The 12,410-nt window shown below is 60.3% G+C and overlaps 1 protein-coding gene across 2 annotated transcripts; it reads left to right on the top strand.

Annotated features, from left to right (window-relative positions):
* The first annotated feature begins 233 nt into the window (after positions 1 to 233).
* ULK3 (unc-51 like kinase 3) lies at positions 234 to 12,183 on the top strand. Of its 2 annotated transcripts, XM_012735467.3 has the most exons (16): positions 272 to 433; positions 998 to 1,138; positions 1,218 to 1,338; positions 2,227 to 2,331; positions 3,060 to 3,203; positions 3,404 to 3,486; positions 4,081 to 4,236; positions 4,399 to 4,504; positions 4,701 to 4,741; positions 4,970 to 5,072; positions 5,217 to 5,281; positions 5,366 to 5,444; positions 5,513 to 5,553; positions 5,892 to 5,939; positions 6,082 to 6,148; positions 6,260 to 7,435. In XM_012735467.3, the coding sequence occupies exons 1-16, from the start codon at positions 332 to 334 to the stop codon at positions 6,274 to 6,276; spliced, it is 1,419 nt and encodes a 472-aa protein (XP_012590921.1). In that variant the 5' UTR covers positions 272 to 331; the 3' UTR covers positions 6,277 to 7,435. The 2 variants fall into 2 exon arrangements, with proteins under 2 accessions (XP_075860669.1, XP_012590921.1); XM_076004554.1 differs by lacking the exons at positions 5,892 to 5,939; positions 6,082 to 6,148; positions 6,260 to 7,435 and adding exons at positions 10,939 to 11,168; positions 12,120 to 12,183 and having other exon boundaries at positions 234 to 433.
* The last annotated feature ends 227 nt before the right edge of the window (positions 12,184 to 12,410 follow it).

Raw genomic sequence — 12,410 nt, 5'->3', positions numbered from 1 at the left:
AACTCCAGGGGGCCTCCGTGAGTCCCCCCGCCACCCCACAGCCCCGCTGCGCCGGGCCCCCCTCCCGCCCTCGCGTGGGCGATCTCTAGGCGCATCTGCGCCTGCCGTCCTCGAGTCCTCCCTCGCCTCCGCTCGGCCCGCGGTGGCCTCAGCGTCTCCAGTCGGGGCTTGCAGGGAGGGACCGTTGGGCCGCGTGACGTCGTGCCGGGGAGGAGCCCCGGAGTGGGCGGGGTCGCGCCCGCCGGCCTCCCCGCGCGGCGCTGCACTTCCGGCGGGCTGGCTGGGGGCGGCGCGGGGAGCCCGGGTCCTGCGTGCGCCGCGGGCGGCCGGCATGGCGGGGCCGGCGTGGGGGCCGCCGCGCCTGCACGGCTTCATCCTCACCGAGCGCCTGGGCAGCGGCACGTACGCCACGGTGTACAAGGCCTACGCCAAGGTGAGTGTGGGCGCCCGCCAGCCCCAGCAAGCCCAAGGGGGTGCCGGCTGGGGAGGGCGGGAGCAGCCAGGGCCGCCGGCCGCCTCGCGCGGTCTGACTCGGCGGAGGAGCTGACCGCCTCTCTTAGCTCTCCTACACACACCTGTCTTGTCTGGAGGGTCGCTGGGGCCTGGGTGTCAGTGGCTAAAGAACAGGCTCAAAACGGAGGCCACCAGGTGCGCTGGGAGGAGTCTGGGACAGGGCTCTAGAAGGCGGGACCCAGTTAGGAGGCGGAGAGGGCAGTTCTAGAACGAAGAGGTGACATGCCTCTGCGGGGCACTCTAGAGTGCAGCGGAGCGGGCTGTGTGGCAGAGGGTTGGAGAATGCCAGGCTGGGTTGGGAAGCCAGGATTCCAGAATGCAGGTGCCTCATTGGCCTGCGAAGGGAAGCTGGGAAGCCTGGATGCTGGCGTGGGGTGGGTCGGCCCAGGGAGGGAGGGGCTGGGGTTAGACGGAACCCGAACCCTTCCAGCCAGGCATGGGTCCTGGCTGCTCAAGGCAGAGCCCCCAAACCCTGTCCCCCTAGAAGGATACACGCGAGGTAGTAGCCATAAAGTGTGTGGCCAAGAAAAGTCTGAACAAGGCATCGGTGGAAAACCTCCTGACCGAGATCGAGATCCTGAAGGGCATTCGACACCCCCACATCGTGCAGCTGAAGGACTTCCAGGTGCGGGCCGGGGTGGGGATACTCCCAAAGCGGGCTGGAGGAGAGACACTCACCTCAGGCTGCCTGCCTCTAACCACAGTGGGACAGCGACAACATCTATCTCATCATGGAGTTCTGCGCAGGGGGCGACCTGTCTCGCTTCATCCATACCCGCAGGATTCTGCCTGAGAAGGTGGCTCGTGTCTTCATGCAGCAATTGGGTAAAAGCCTCTGACCCCAGCCCCACACATGGGAAGGCCATGTTCTCTGCACAGGCTTAGAGCCTTGGCACACTGTAAAGTTGCCTCCTTGGGCTTTTAGGGCCCTGTCTTTCTTGTGTGGCTGTCCTTAGCTAAGGATACCATGAGAGAGACAAGGGAGGAGCCCAGCCTGTGCAGAGTTCAGGTTTCCACAGTGTGGAACGCAACTTAAGGACCTTGTGGAACATTCCAGGGCCAAGTGGGTAGGACCCAGTGCAGTGCTAATGAAAAAAGGAAGATCCGACCAGGCGTCGCCGTGGCTCACACCTATAATCCTAACATTCTGGGAGGCCTAGGTGGGAGGATTGCTCAAGGTCAAGAGTTCAAAACCAGCCTGAGCAAGAGCAAGACCCTGTCTCTACTAAAAATAGAAAGAAATTAATTGGACAACTAAAAATATATAGAAAAAATTAGCCGGGCATGGTGGCGCATGCCTGTAGTCCCAGCTACTCTGGAGGCTAAGGCAGTAGGATCACTTTAGCCCAGGAGTTTGAGGTTGCTGTGAGTGAGGCTGATGCCATGGCATTCCAGCTTGGGCAACAGAGTGAGACTCTGTCTCTAAATAAATAAATAAATAGAAAGAGGAAGATCCTAAAGGGCTGGGGCACCCAGGGAAGCTTCTGGAGGAGGGGAGACTTGTGAAGGAGCAGAGGGGAGGAAGGTGGATGCTCTGGGCAGGGTGTCAAACTCTTCAAAGTGGTGGGAGCCTTGTGCTTATATGTATAGCATTCCGTGGACCAGCCAGCCTGGAACTGGGGTTGAACAGGCTAGATGAGGCAGATGGAGGCCAGGGGAGGTGAGAGGCAGGCAGGGTCTGACCTCTGTTTCTGCATGGGTCCCACTCCCCAGCCAGTGCCCTGCAGTTTCTGCATGAACGGAATATCTCCCACCTGGATCTGAAGCCACAGAACATTCTGCTGAGCTCCTTGGAGAAACCTCACCTGAAACTGGCAGGTGTGAGTCTGGAACAGCAGGGGTGAGGTTTGGAGAGTGGGTGTGCAGGGGCCTCCCTCTTCTCATAGAGTCCTCTGTTGAGTCAACAAGCAATAATAGCCTTGGAGGTCCAGGAATGACCCTGTCACTAAAAGGTAGGAGCTTTCTCAGGCCATCCACACTGAAGTCCAGCAGCCTAATGGGTGGAGTGAGGGTTCAGTCTGTGGCCAACGTTGGTCCTGTGTGTCCAGGTTTCAGGCTCAGTCTGGGAACAAAATGATGCCAGGGTTCATTGTGGACCAGCATCACAAATCAGTCTGTGATCAGGGACGGGACTTGGTCAGTCATCATGACCCTGTCTGTGGCAGCATAGGAGTGTGTGCACTGGGGGAGGTGCTGGTTGCCACCCCTGATAAGATTTGAACAAGACTTGATGCTAGAGGCCAGAGAATGGTGTAACCTAAGCCTGGGGGGCAGTGAGAAGGTGGGGGCCCTTGTCCGCATGGCTGGTATGATCGGGTGCGCTTCCTGGGGAAAAGGTGCCCATAGGAGCTGTGCAGGATGGCTAGGATTTACAGCCGCAGAGCGAGACACAGGAGGGCGTTCCAGGCTGATGATGAGCATAGACTAGGAAGTAGGGTTGACCCTGGTGTGTCTGGGGGGCGGGGAGGAGCCCAGGCTGAGACGTCACAGGCCAGGAGTGGAAGCAGCTGGAATTTGAGCCCTGCTGTCTGGCCTCTTGCCTGCAGACTTTGGCTTTGCACAGCACATGTCCCCATGGGATGAGAAGCACGTGCTCCGTGGCTCCCCCCTCTACATGGCCCCCGAGATGGTGTGTCAGCGACAGTACGATGCCCGTGTGGACCTCTGGTCCGTGGGGGTCATCCTGTATGGTGAGACCTCTTTTCCCTGCCTCACCCTGAGGCCTGCCCTATGTGTCCTCAGGCTGGGCTTCTCTGGGCCACTCCTGGAGGGTTCTAGTGAGCACTCTGACTCTACTGGCTCTGAGTGGCATCAGGCCCCATCCCCAGGAGTGGGCCAGGCCAGGCTGACCCCATCCCCTCCCAGCCTCCTCTCTGCCTCCCTTCCACAGAAGCCCTCTTTGGGCAGCCCCCGTTTGCCTCCAGGTCCTTCTCAGAGCTGGAGGAGAAGATCCGCAGCAGCCAGGTCATTGAGGTAGGTCTGGCAGGGCCTAGCGACCGTGGGGGACGGAGGGAGCCAGGGCTCCAGGTTTCAGACACACTGCGCCTGCGCAGTTCGGAGTGTGGGTGTCAGACCACCTTGACGGCAGCGGGGTAATGCTCTGGACTGCAAGTCCCAGGGACTCAGGTCAGCCCCCCACAGGCAGCAAAAGGCCTGCCCCACAGACTGTTTAGCAGGCCCTGTGGGAGGAGAGCAAGGCAGAACCAAGCTCAGCCTTTGCAGGAGCACGGTCCGGGCGGGGGATCAGGACTCTGCCCGGGTTCTCCAGCAGCCGAGCCCAGTGAGCGCCTGGGGAGGGGGCCTGACTCTCCGCTGGTGCCCACTCCTGCACCCACCCTGTTCCTCCTGGCCACAGAGTCTCCCTGTTAGACACATATCTCTGGGCTTTCTCTTTTTTTGAGACAGAGTCTCACTCTGTTGCCCGGGCTACAGTGTTGTGACGTCAGCCTCGCTCACAGCAACCTCAAAATCCTGGGCTCGAGCGGTCCTTGCTCTGGGCTTGAACCCCGGGCTGGGGGCGGTGGCACTGGAACCCAGTGTGAGCTGTCACCCTGCTCCCCCACGCAGCTCCCCCTGCGGCCCTTGCTGTCCCAAGACTGCCGGGACCTGCTGCAGCGGCTCCTGGAGCGGGACCCCAGCCGTCGCATCTCTTTCCAGGACTTCTTTGCCCACCCCTGGGTGGACCTGGAGCACATGCCCAGCGGGGAGAGCCTGGCACAAGCAGTGAGCAGGGCTGTGGAGACGGGCTGGGGATCTCATCTGCCACCTTTGGTGGTGATGGATGACTCATCCAGCAGAGGCAGAGGGTGGGCTCGGGACAGCTGACCTTCTTCCGGCCAGGGCAGCTAGGGAGGTGGCCTGAATCCTGGTCTGCCTGGTCCCCAGACCGCCCTGGTGGTGCAGGCTGTGAAGAAGGACCAGGAGGGGGACGCGGCAGCCGCTTTGTCCCTCTACTGCAAGGCTCTGGACTTCTTTGTGCCCGCCCTGCACTGTGAGTCCCAGGCTATGTCTGGAGTCCCTGGGTGCACAGGGGGGTCATCCGTAGCTTCGGTGGCTGCAGTCGGGAGTTACCCATCCAGAGTTTTGCAGAAGACAAAGCAGCATAAACCTGGAAGTTGGGGATTCTGGAGGGTTTGGGTGGGCCAGGGGTCCCACCAGACTCCTCATGTAAACCCCACCTTCTGCAGATGAAGTGGATGCCCAGCGGAAGGAGGCGATTAAGGCAAAGGTGGGTGGGTCAAGTCCCTGTAAGGACATGAGCGAGGGTAAGGCTCTCCCAGAATCGGAGCTTCCTGTCCTGAAACATGCATGGGGCTGGGAAGGTGGCAGGCCAGGCTCAGTTGACCCCTGACGTCATTATAGCTTGTCACGGAGGACCCAGAGGGAGAACTTGGCAGTGGGTGCTGGTCGGGGAGGTGGTGGGACACCTCCTCCTCAGGCCCTTTCCCGCTTACAGGTGGGCCAGTATGTGTCCCGGGCCGAGGAGCTCAAGGCCGTCGTCTCCTCCTCTAATCGGGCCCTGCTTAGGCAGGGGACCTCTGCGAGAGACCTGCTCAGAGGTAGGCTCCAACTCCTGGCTGGCCCGCCAGGGCCCCAGCAGACCTCCCTCCAGCCTGACGCAGAGGCAGGTTGAGCTGGGCCTCCTGTGAGGACAGAACGGGCTGCGTCCCGCCCCTGACCTGAGCACGTGCCCTTCTTCTCAGAGATGGCCCGGGACAAGCCACGCCTCTCAGCTGCCCTGGAGGTGGCTTCGGCTGCCATGGCCAAGGTTGGTGCCAGCGGGAGGGATCCTGGTGGGGCAGGGAGGGGTTCTGGCCATGACCCTGAATGACCTGGTGTCGCTGTGCTGCAGGAGGAGGAAGCTGGCAGGGAGCAGGAGGCCCTGGACCTGTACCAGCGCAGCCTGGGGGAGCTGCTGCTGCTGCTGGCAGGTGAGCCCCTCCCCACAGCCCACCAGCCCCCAGCCGCCCCGCCCTCACCACACGCCCTCTCTTTTCAGCGGAGCCATCAGGTCGGAGGCGGGAGCTGCTTCATGCCGAGGTGCCCACTGCGGATGAGAGGGTTGGAGCGTTCCTCTTTCCCCTTTACTCTGGTCCGGGGAGACCTCCTTGGCTTCCCTCTGGAATCCCCTACCCTTGGGGTGTTCCAGGTCCAGGAGTGAGACCATTAGGGCCAAGGCGCTCAGATCAGGGCCACGGAGGATCCGGGGACCCAGTGGAGTCTGCTGGGCTGCTGCAGTCAGGAGGGCTTCCCAGAAGAAGGAGCAGGCGAGGGACTCGGGAGGTGGTTCTGATGGAGCAGGGGTTCTGGGGAGCACCGGGGCAAGGAAGAGTTCAGCTGGAAGCCTGTGCACACCCAAGGCTGTCTTCCCTCGGCAGGTGCAGAGCCTCATGGCTCGGGCTGAATACCTGAAGGAGCAGGTCAAGGTGGGCATGTGGGGGGCTGTGTTGGGGCAAGGGGTTCTGCTTTTCTCCACGTGTCGCTGTCTGCCCCCGTCTCTATCTGAAGGCCTCTCTGGCCCTGTGTCTGTGGCTGCCTTACCCCTCGTGCCGTCTTGACGTCCCACAGGTGCGGGAGTCTCGCTGGGAAGCAGAGACCATGGACAGAGAAGGGCTGTCAGAGTCTGTTCGTAGCTGTGAGTCCTGCCCTGGGTCTGACCCCCATCCAAGGGAGGGTGAGAGCTGGGCTGGCCCTGGACGCTGCTCTCCTGCCAGACCTGTGACCGCCCTCCTTTACTCCTCTGTAGCATGTACCCTGCAGTGACCCCAGAGGACGGCTGGACAGACCATGAGCCGCCTGGAGTGGAGGGGTGACCAACCCAGGCTGATGACCCAAATTAAGTGGCCCTCTGCAACCCTGGGGAGCAGGCTTCCTGAATAGACAGCTCTGGGACCCCCATGTCCTGGGTCCCCAGCCTCCCTCAGGTTATTGTGTGCCCCACAGAGGGACTGGCCACCCATGCTGTGTGCTGGGAGCCCTGGGCCCGGCCCCGGGGATGGGGGCAGGACTCTGGGAGAACAGTGTTTCTTTCATGAGACCTTTGTTACTTGGCAGTTGCTGGTCCCATGCCTGTTGATTTCAGACACGAAGCCTTCTATCACTTTTTTGCTCTGAGAAGAGGGCAAGAGGCCCCCTGGAGGGCACTCCTGCTCTTGCCGTCTCCCTGCCAGCAAGCACCCAGGCCCTGTGCCTGCCCTTCCTGGAAGCCTTTATTCCAACTCGCCTCCCTTCTTGCACTGAAATGGGACACTCCAAGACCCTTCAGGGACCACCCCGCCCACAGTGTGTACCCAGCCTCACAGAACTCGCCAGTCTGCTGGGAGCTCCCATCTGCCCGCCATCTCAGCACTTTAACTTAATCCTCCAAGCATGACAATAACACCCTTTCTAGGGGTAGGGCAAATTTGGGAAACCCATGCCTTGTTCCTGCCCTGGCCTGGGGAATGCAGGGAGGGGTCCTCAGTCCTCATCCCTGCCCACTCCGTTCCTCTCGGGGAACACACCTCTAGCCGCAGAGTGGCCTTGTGCTAGAGTTGGGCCTGAGAGGGGAAGCTTGGGGACTGCCATCAGGCTGCAGGGGCCCCAGTCTGGGATACCCAGTTCTATGCCTGACACTGCCACCATCCCAGCGTGTGACCCTGGCAAGCCCCTTCTCCTTTCTGGGCCTGGGTGGCCTCCCATCTCTGCAGTGGGGCTGCTGTGGCCACAGCAGGGTGCTTCAGATAATGGTGAATTGAACCTGGAGGAGAATGTCCACGCCTGCAGTTACTCTAGGGTGTCTTTTCAATAATCAGAGCGGGTGTTGGTGATTTCTAACCTTTCTGCCCTTAAATGCCTCCTTGGGACGAGTGTTTGTCCTCCCTACAGGAGGCTGCCTGTGACGAGTGTCATTCATTATTTACCTGTTAAATTATTTTCTCTACTTGTGCATCTCTTCTTGCCCTCGGAAAAACAGCAAGGTAGCTGCTGTTCACAGGCTGAGGTGGGAGGGGCTGCAGCAAAGGCTGGGGAGCCCCAGGTAAGGCTGGGGGGTCATGGAGTGTGGTACTGGAGGGCGATGGCCACATCTGCCTCCTGCCCTCAGCCCCTGGGATCCAGGATAGTCAGGCTGGTCAGGCTGCCAAATGAGCCATTCCGTCACCACCCAGGGAGCTGGGGGGAGGGGAGCACAGGTGAGAGCCAGGAAAGGCTCTTTCTCTCTTTGCAGGAGTGCAGGCTAAAATGCTGCCCCCAGAAGGGTCCCCTGGCCTCCCACCCCCTTACCCTAGGCCAGAGTGAGCAGTGAGCTTGATTGGGGAAGAGGGTATCATTTGGGATGCCATGCTTATACCCAACCCCAGCCACCCCCAAGCGGGGGTCATTTCCAGCAGGCTCTGCCCTGGCCTCCTTCCCTGTCCCTACATTCCTGCCAGGCATCAGTCTGACCAGCACCTGTTGGGAGCACCCCTGGGGACTTAAAGGAGGGAGAGCACATCCCCAGGCAGCCAGGGAGGGACCACCAGGATACCAGGAGCGGAACAGACCCGGGAAGAAATTAATCTCCCTGAAGCCTGGCCATTGCGGGGCAGTGTGGGGCGGGAGCCCACCAGGCAGAGGAGCCGCTGAGCCCCTGGCTCTGCTGCTTGGCCTTAAAGCTTGGGCCCGTCAAGTAGCGTCTTTCTCTGTAACGTGAGCATGAGGATAAGTGCCCCAGCTGAATTTGTAGTGAGCCTGGCACACAGTAAGATTCAGTAAAATGTTAAAAGTAGAAAAAATTAGCTGGGCATGGTGGCACATGCCTGTAGTCCCAGCTACTCAGGAAGTTGAGGCAGGGGGATCGCTTAAGCCCAGGAATTTGAGGTTGCTGTGAGCTAGGCTGACGCCACGGCACTCACTCTAGCCTGGGCAACAAAGCGAGACTCTGTCTCAAAAAAAAAAAAAAGATTTAGTAAAGTGTTATTTTCAGATCTAGGAAGAGAAACGTACTTCACATTATCTGGAAATGGGCCAGACAAGGAAGCCCCTATGCAGGAAGTGAGGGGAAGGAAAGAGGAATGCAAGAGTCCAGCTGGGGGTGGGAATTAGAAGGTGGAAGACAACTGAAGTGCAGGGTGACAGTGGGCCCACAGACCCGATTGTTTGTGGGAGCTGCACTGGCCGGTGCAGAATGGGCCTGACATTCTTACACACATGGGCGTGGCGAGGCGCGGGCCCCACGGGGTGACAGGCTGGTGGGGGAGCCCTTGAGAAGGGCCCTTCCCTGGGCAGAGCATTTGGGCGGCCTCTAGGCTAAGCCACCTGCCTGCCTGCCCAACAGGAGGCCGGGCCCAGGAGGGGCTGTCAGTGCAGGGCTCCCCTCCAAGGGCAGTGACCTGTGGGAAGCGTGCAAATCCACTTTTCAAAAAATAAATTTTTCCTCTTAGGAGCAAGAGTTGCTTCTGCTTCTCACCTTCAACACTTTGAAAGTATCCAGAGCAGGGTAGATCCCCCCAGCAGTGTTCAGGGTCCCCCTGCCCATACTCAAGTCACCCAAGTTCAGAGCCAGCACCTGGGCCTGTCACCCATGGCGCCAGCCCTAGGAGAAGCAGATGGCCTCCGGAGCAGACTGGGGGACCCAGCTGTCCCTGGGCCCGGTCTGCCCCTTCAGCCTACTGGGGATGCAGGAAAGAACACAGAATTTTGTTCCTGCAGGAGGTCATCTGGAAGGGCTCTTGTCCCCAGAGGCCAGATTGCTGTCCCTAACCTCCCTGAGAGGGAAATGGGCCAACACTGAGGAGGGAAGGGGCACATCAGTGACCACTGGCCCCAGAGTAGCTCACACCCACACCTACGCATTCGAAATCCCACAGACACACAGGAACGGGGGGAGCCAGGTACGAGCTCACAGACCCTGCGGGTCCCACAGGGACACATATGTGCTTGGGATCACGCACTGAAAGTACAGCTCTTAGTGAGGCTGAGCAGCCTCAACAACACCGCTGCCCCTGGCCCCTGCCCCCCCAAGCCTCACTCGGCTGGGCACAGCTCTGCCCAGCAGTGGGCTCTGTGGCTCCCACCCCGACCCTAGCCTCAGGTCTGCAGACAGGACAAGCTCCACCTCACAGGGCTGCGCATCAGCTGGATGGATGGGCCTGTCAGCCGCTCGGCTCAGCAGAGGAACATGCCCCAGATGTCCCCGTGCCTGCCTGGGGCCTCCAGGGTCTGAGGAGGAGCCATCTGGCTGTCGAGGGAAAGGCAGCCAGCCCTGGTCACCCCCCCAAACTCCTCCCTGGGGACCAGCTGGCCTCAGGGGAGTCACTTGTTCTCTCTACACCTCTCTTCCCACTGGGAAGTGGGCTTGAGCTGTCTGGCGGGGGAGGCGGCAGAAGGTGCTGCAGGCTCCCTGGGCAGGGGCTCCTTGAAATCCTTGTACGGGAAGCCAGAGCCCCAAGGGCAGTGGGGTGGGGGACAGACCAGCCAGCTCTCCTCCCCAGCCCTGCAAGAGTATGAGTTGGTACTTCCTGTGTCCAGACTGCCTGCAAGAAGAAGAAAGGGAGGGAAAAGAGCAGGGGGGAGGGGCCCGGAGCATCAGAGTCCAAACTGTGGTGCACAAATGCTAGGGTTTTTGGCCCCCTGAAAAGGGAAGTTTGGGTGCTGGTGGCTCGTGGAGAGCACATGATTGTCCAGAGAGGAGAGCAGGACAGGAAGAGTGGCACTTGTGCACCCAGGGCCTGGGGCTGTCGGTGGGGGCAGGCGCAGAAGAGGGGCTCCAGGTGGACAGGCCCGAGCCAGCTGAGGGCATGGTGCAGCACAGGCCCTGAGCCAGGAACGAGGCAGAGGGTGAGGGGACACAGATGAGGGGGGCACAGGCTGACGGACAGGGTGAGGAAGAGGGGAGGCCAACAGAGCGGGGAGCCCCCAGCCCATCTCTGCCTGGGTCTAGAACGGGCTCCTGCCCCATAGCCGCCTCCGCCTCATTCCAGGAACAGTGCAGACAGGGCTTCTTGAGGTTCCCTTCTCAGGCTGAAGGGGAGCAGGTGTGGAGGCTCAGCCCTCCCCAGTCCCTGACCCCAGGCCCCAGCCAGCCCTGCTTCGACAGGGTTCAGTGAGTCTGCCTCCCAGCCCCGAATGCTGCCACCCTGCCTCTCCCTCTCGGCCTGCAAAGCGCTGAGGGAGAAGGGGTCTGTCCAGTCCCATTAGGCGGAAGGCCCCGGAGGGCGGAGTGCTGACGTGGGCCCTGCTGCTGACGCGCCCTGAGCCTGGAGCTTGCATGAGAAGGGCAGGAGGCAGCCCAGGGACAGCTCAGAGGCCCAGGCCCCTTCCCTGGATGCTCAGGAGAGTGAAGCCAAGTGTGACAGCCGGGCAGCACGCCCCAGTCCTGGGCCTGTGTCCCTCCCGGCCCTCTCCCTGTCCTGCCCTACATTACCTACCAAACAGGTTTATGTTCCTTGTTCTTATTTTACAAAGGAGACCTCATGGAAACGTTGCCCTTGTGACCAAACGATAAGATGTCCATTCCTGCCTGTAAGTCCCTGCCGGACTCCCCTTGGGCCAGCACCTCAGCAGCAGGCCAGGGACTCAGACCCCAAGGGGGGCACCCAAGGCCTGCCCGTAGCACCTTCTTCCTGCCTGGGCCCTGGGGATGGCCTGCGTGGGAACTTCCTGGCTGGTTTCCTGGACAAACCCTGCTGCCACAGGTGAGCTGGATCAGATGTGGGGGCTTCATTTTCTTAAAGAATTTCTTAAAGAAATGAGTCACCATTTATTGATATGGCCTGTCACATGCCAAGGGCTTTATACATGGTCACCCTTTGAAACATTATTATTATTATTCAGCGTGGGGGGTGGAACCCTTCATTTTACAGGGAGCAAAAACAGGCTCAGAGAGGGAAAGGACCTGCTCACAGTCACACAGCAGTGCCGGGCTGGAATGCAGTTGCTCTGCCTTCTTTCTGTTACATCTTCCATCTCCAAGGTGAGGGGGTGTAGGCACAGGTGCCAGAGACAGCCCTGTGGTCTCAGTAATGCCCCCTGTACAGCAGCGTCCTGCTGGCTACCACGTCCGCCTCAAAGCCCAGACCTATGTCACATGGCCCGAAACCCGCCCTCCCCAAGGGCCCTGAGAGGACAGAACTCGAGCATCTTACGGGTGGAGCCAGAAGGGATTCTACGAAAGACACGTCCACTCCTGCACTGGGTGTCCCCTCCCTCCCATGAAGCTGTGGGTGAGGAGTTAAAGGACACCCCTCCAAGGCAGGCTCGAGGGGCTGTGAACTCCAAGACTCCTGGGCGTCAATAAGATGTGGGAAGATGGGCACAGCATTTGGGAGTTTTATTTTCCACTGAGCTAGGAGAGGAGATTCCAGCTATGGAATCCAGAAGAGAGCTCTATAGGAACAGAACAGAAACTGCCTGGGCCCTGGGCCCAGAGAAGGCCTGGAGCCGCCTGGGCTACTGTTCAGTGCCAGCTTCATCCTTGGCACTCCGCCCTCACATGGCTTCACTCGGTGCCCACAGTGGCAGCCACTGGAGGGGACGGCTGCAGCTGCTGCCCTGCCTGAGGAGGGCTATGGGCTTGGCTCTGAGAGGCCAGGGAGGCCAAGCCAGAAAGAGTCTTAGAAATTATCCAGTCTATTCCCATTTTACAGATGACGAAATGAGGCCCAGAAAGAGCAGTGGCTGTCAAGGACAATAAAGGTGGAAACTTGAACCCAGGACCCTTGTTTGCGGAGGGCATCTGTGTCTTGGGTCTGGAGGGCGGGGTACCCGGCGGGGCTGGACTTGGCGTGTGTGTCTGTGTGTGCAGGCTGCCTCTGCGGCCTACGCCTCTGCACGCGCCAATTTCTGTGCCCTGTGTCTCTCTATGGACGCTCCTGTGTGCAGGGGCTTGGCGCCATGGCCAGAGAGGACTGAGCCTGTTGCTGTGGTCCTGGGAGGCT

The sequence above is a fragment of the Microcebus murinus genome, chromosome 6, assembly GCF_040939455.1.
Source record: "Microcebus murinus isolate Inina chromosome 6, M.murinus_Inina_mat1.0, whole genome shotgun sequence".
NCBI classification, from domain to species: domain Eukaryota; kingdom Metazoa; phylum Chordata; class Mammalia; order Primates; family Cheirogaleidae; genus Microcebus; species Microcebus murinus.
The sequence above is the reverse complement of the archived record's forward strand: the minus strand, read 5'-3'. Positions and strand labels throughout refer to the sequence as shown.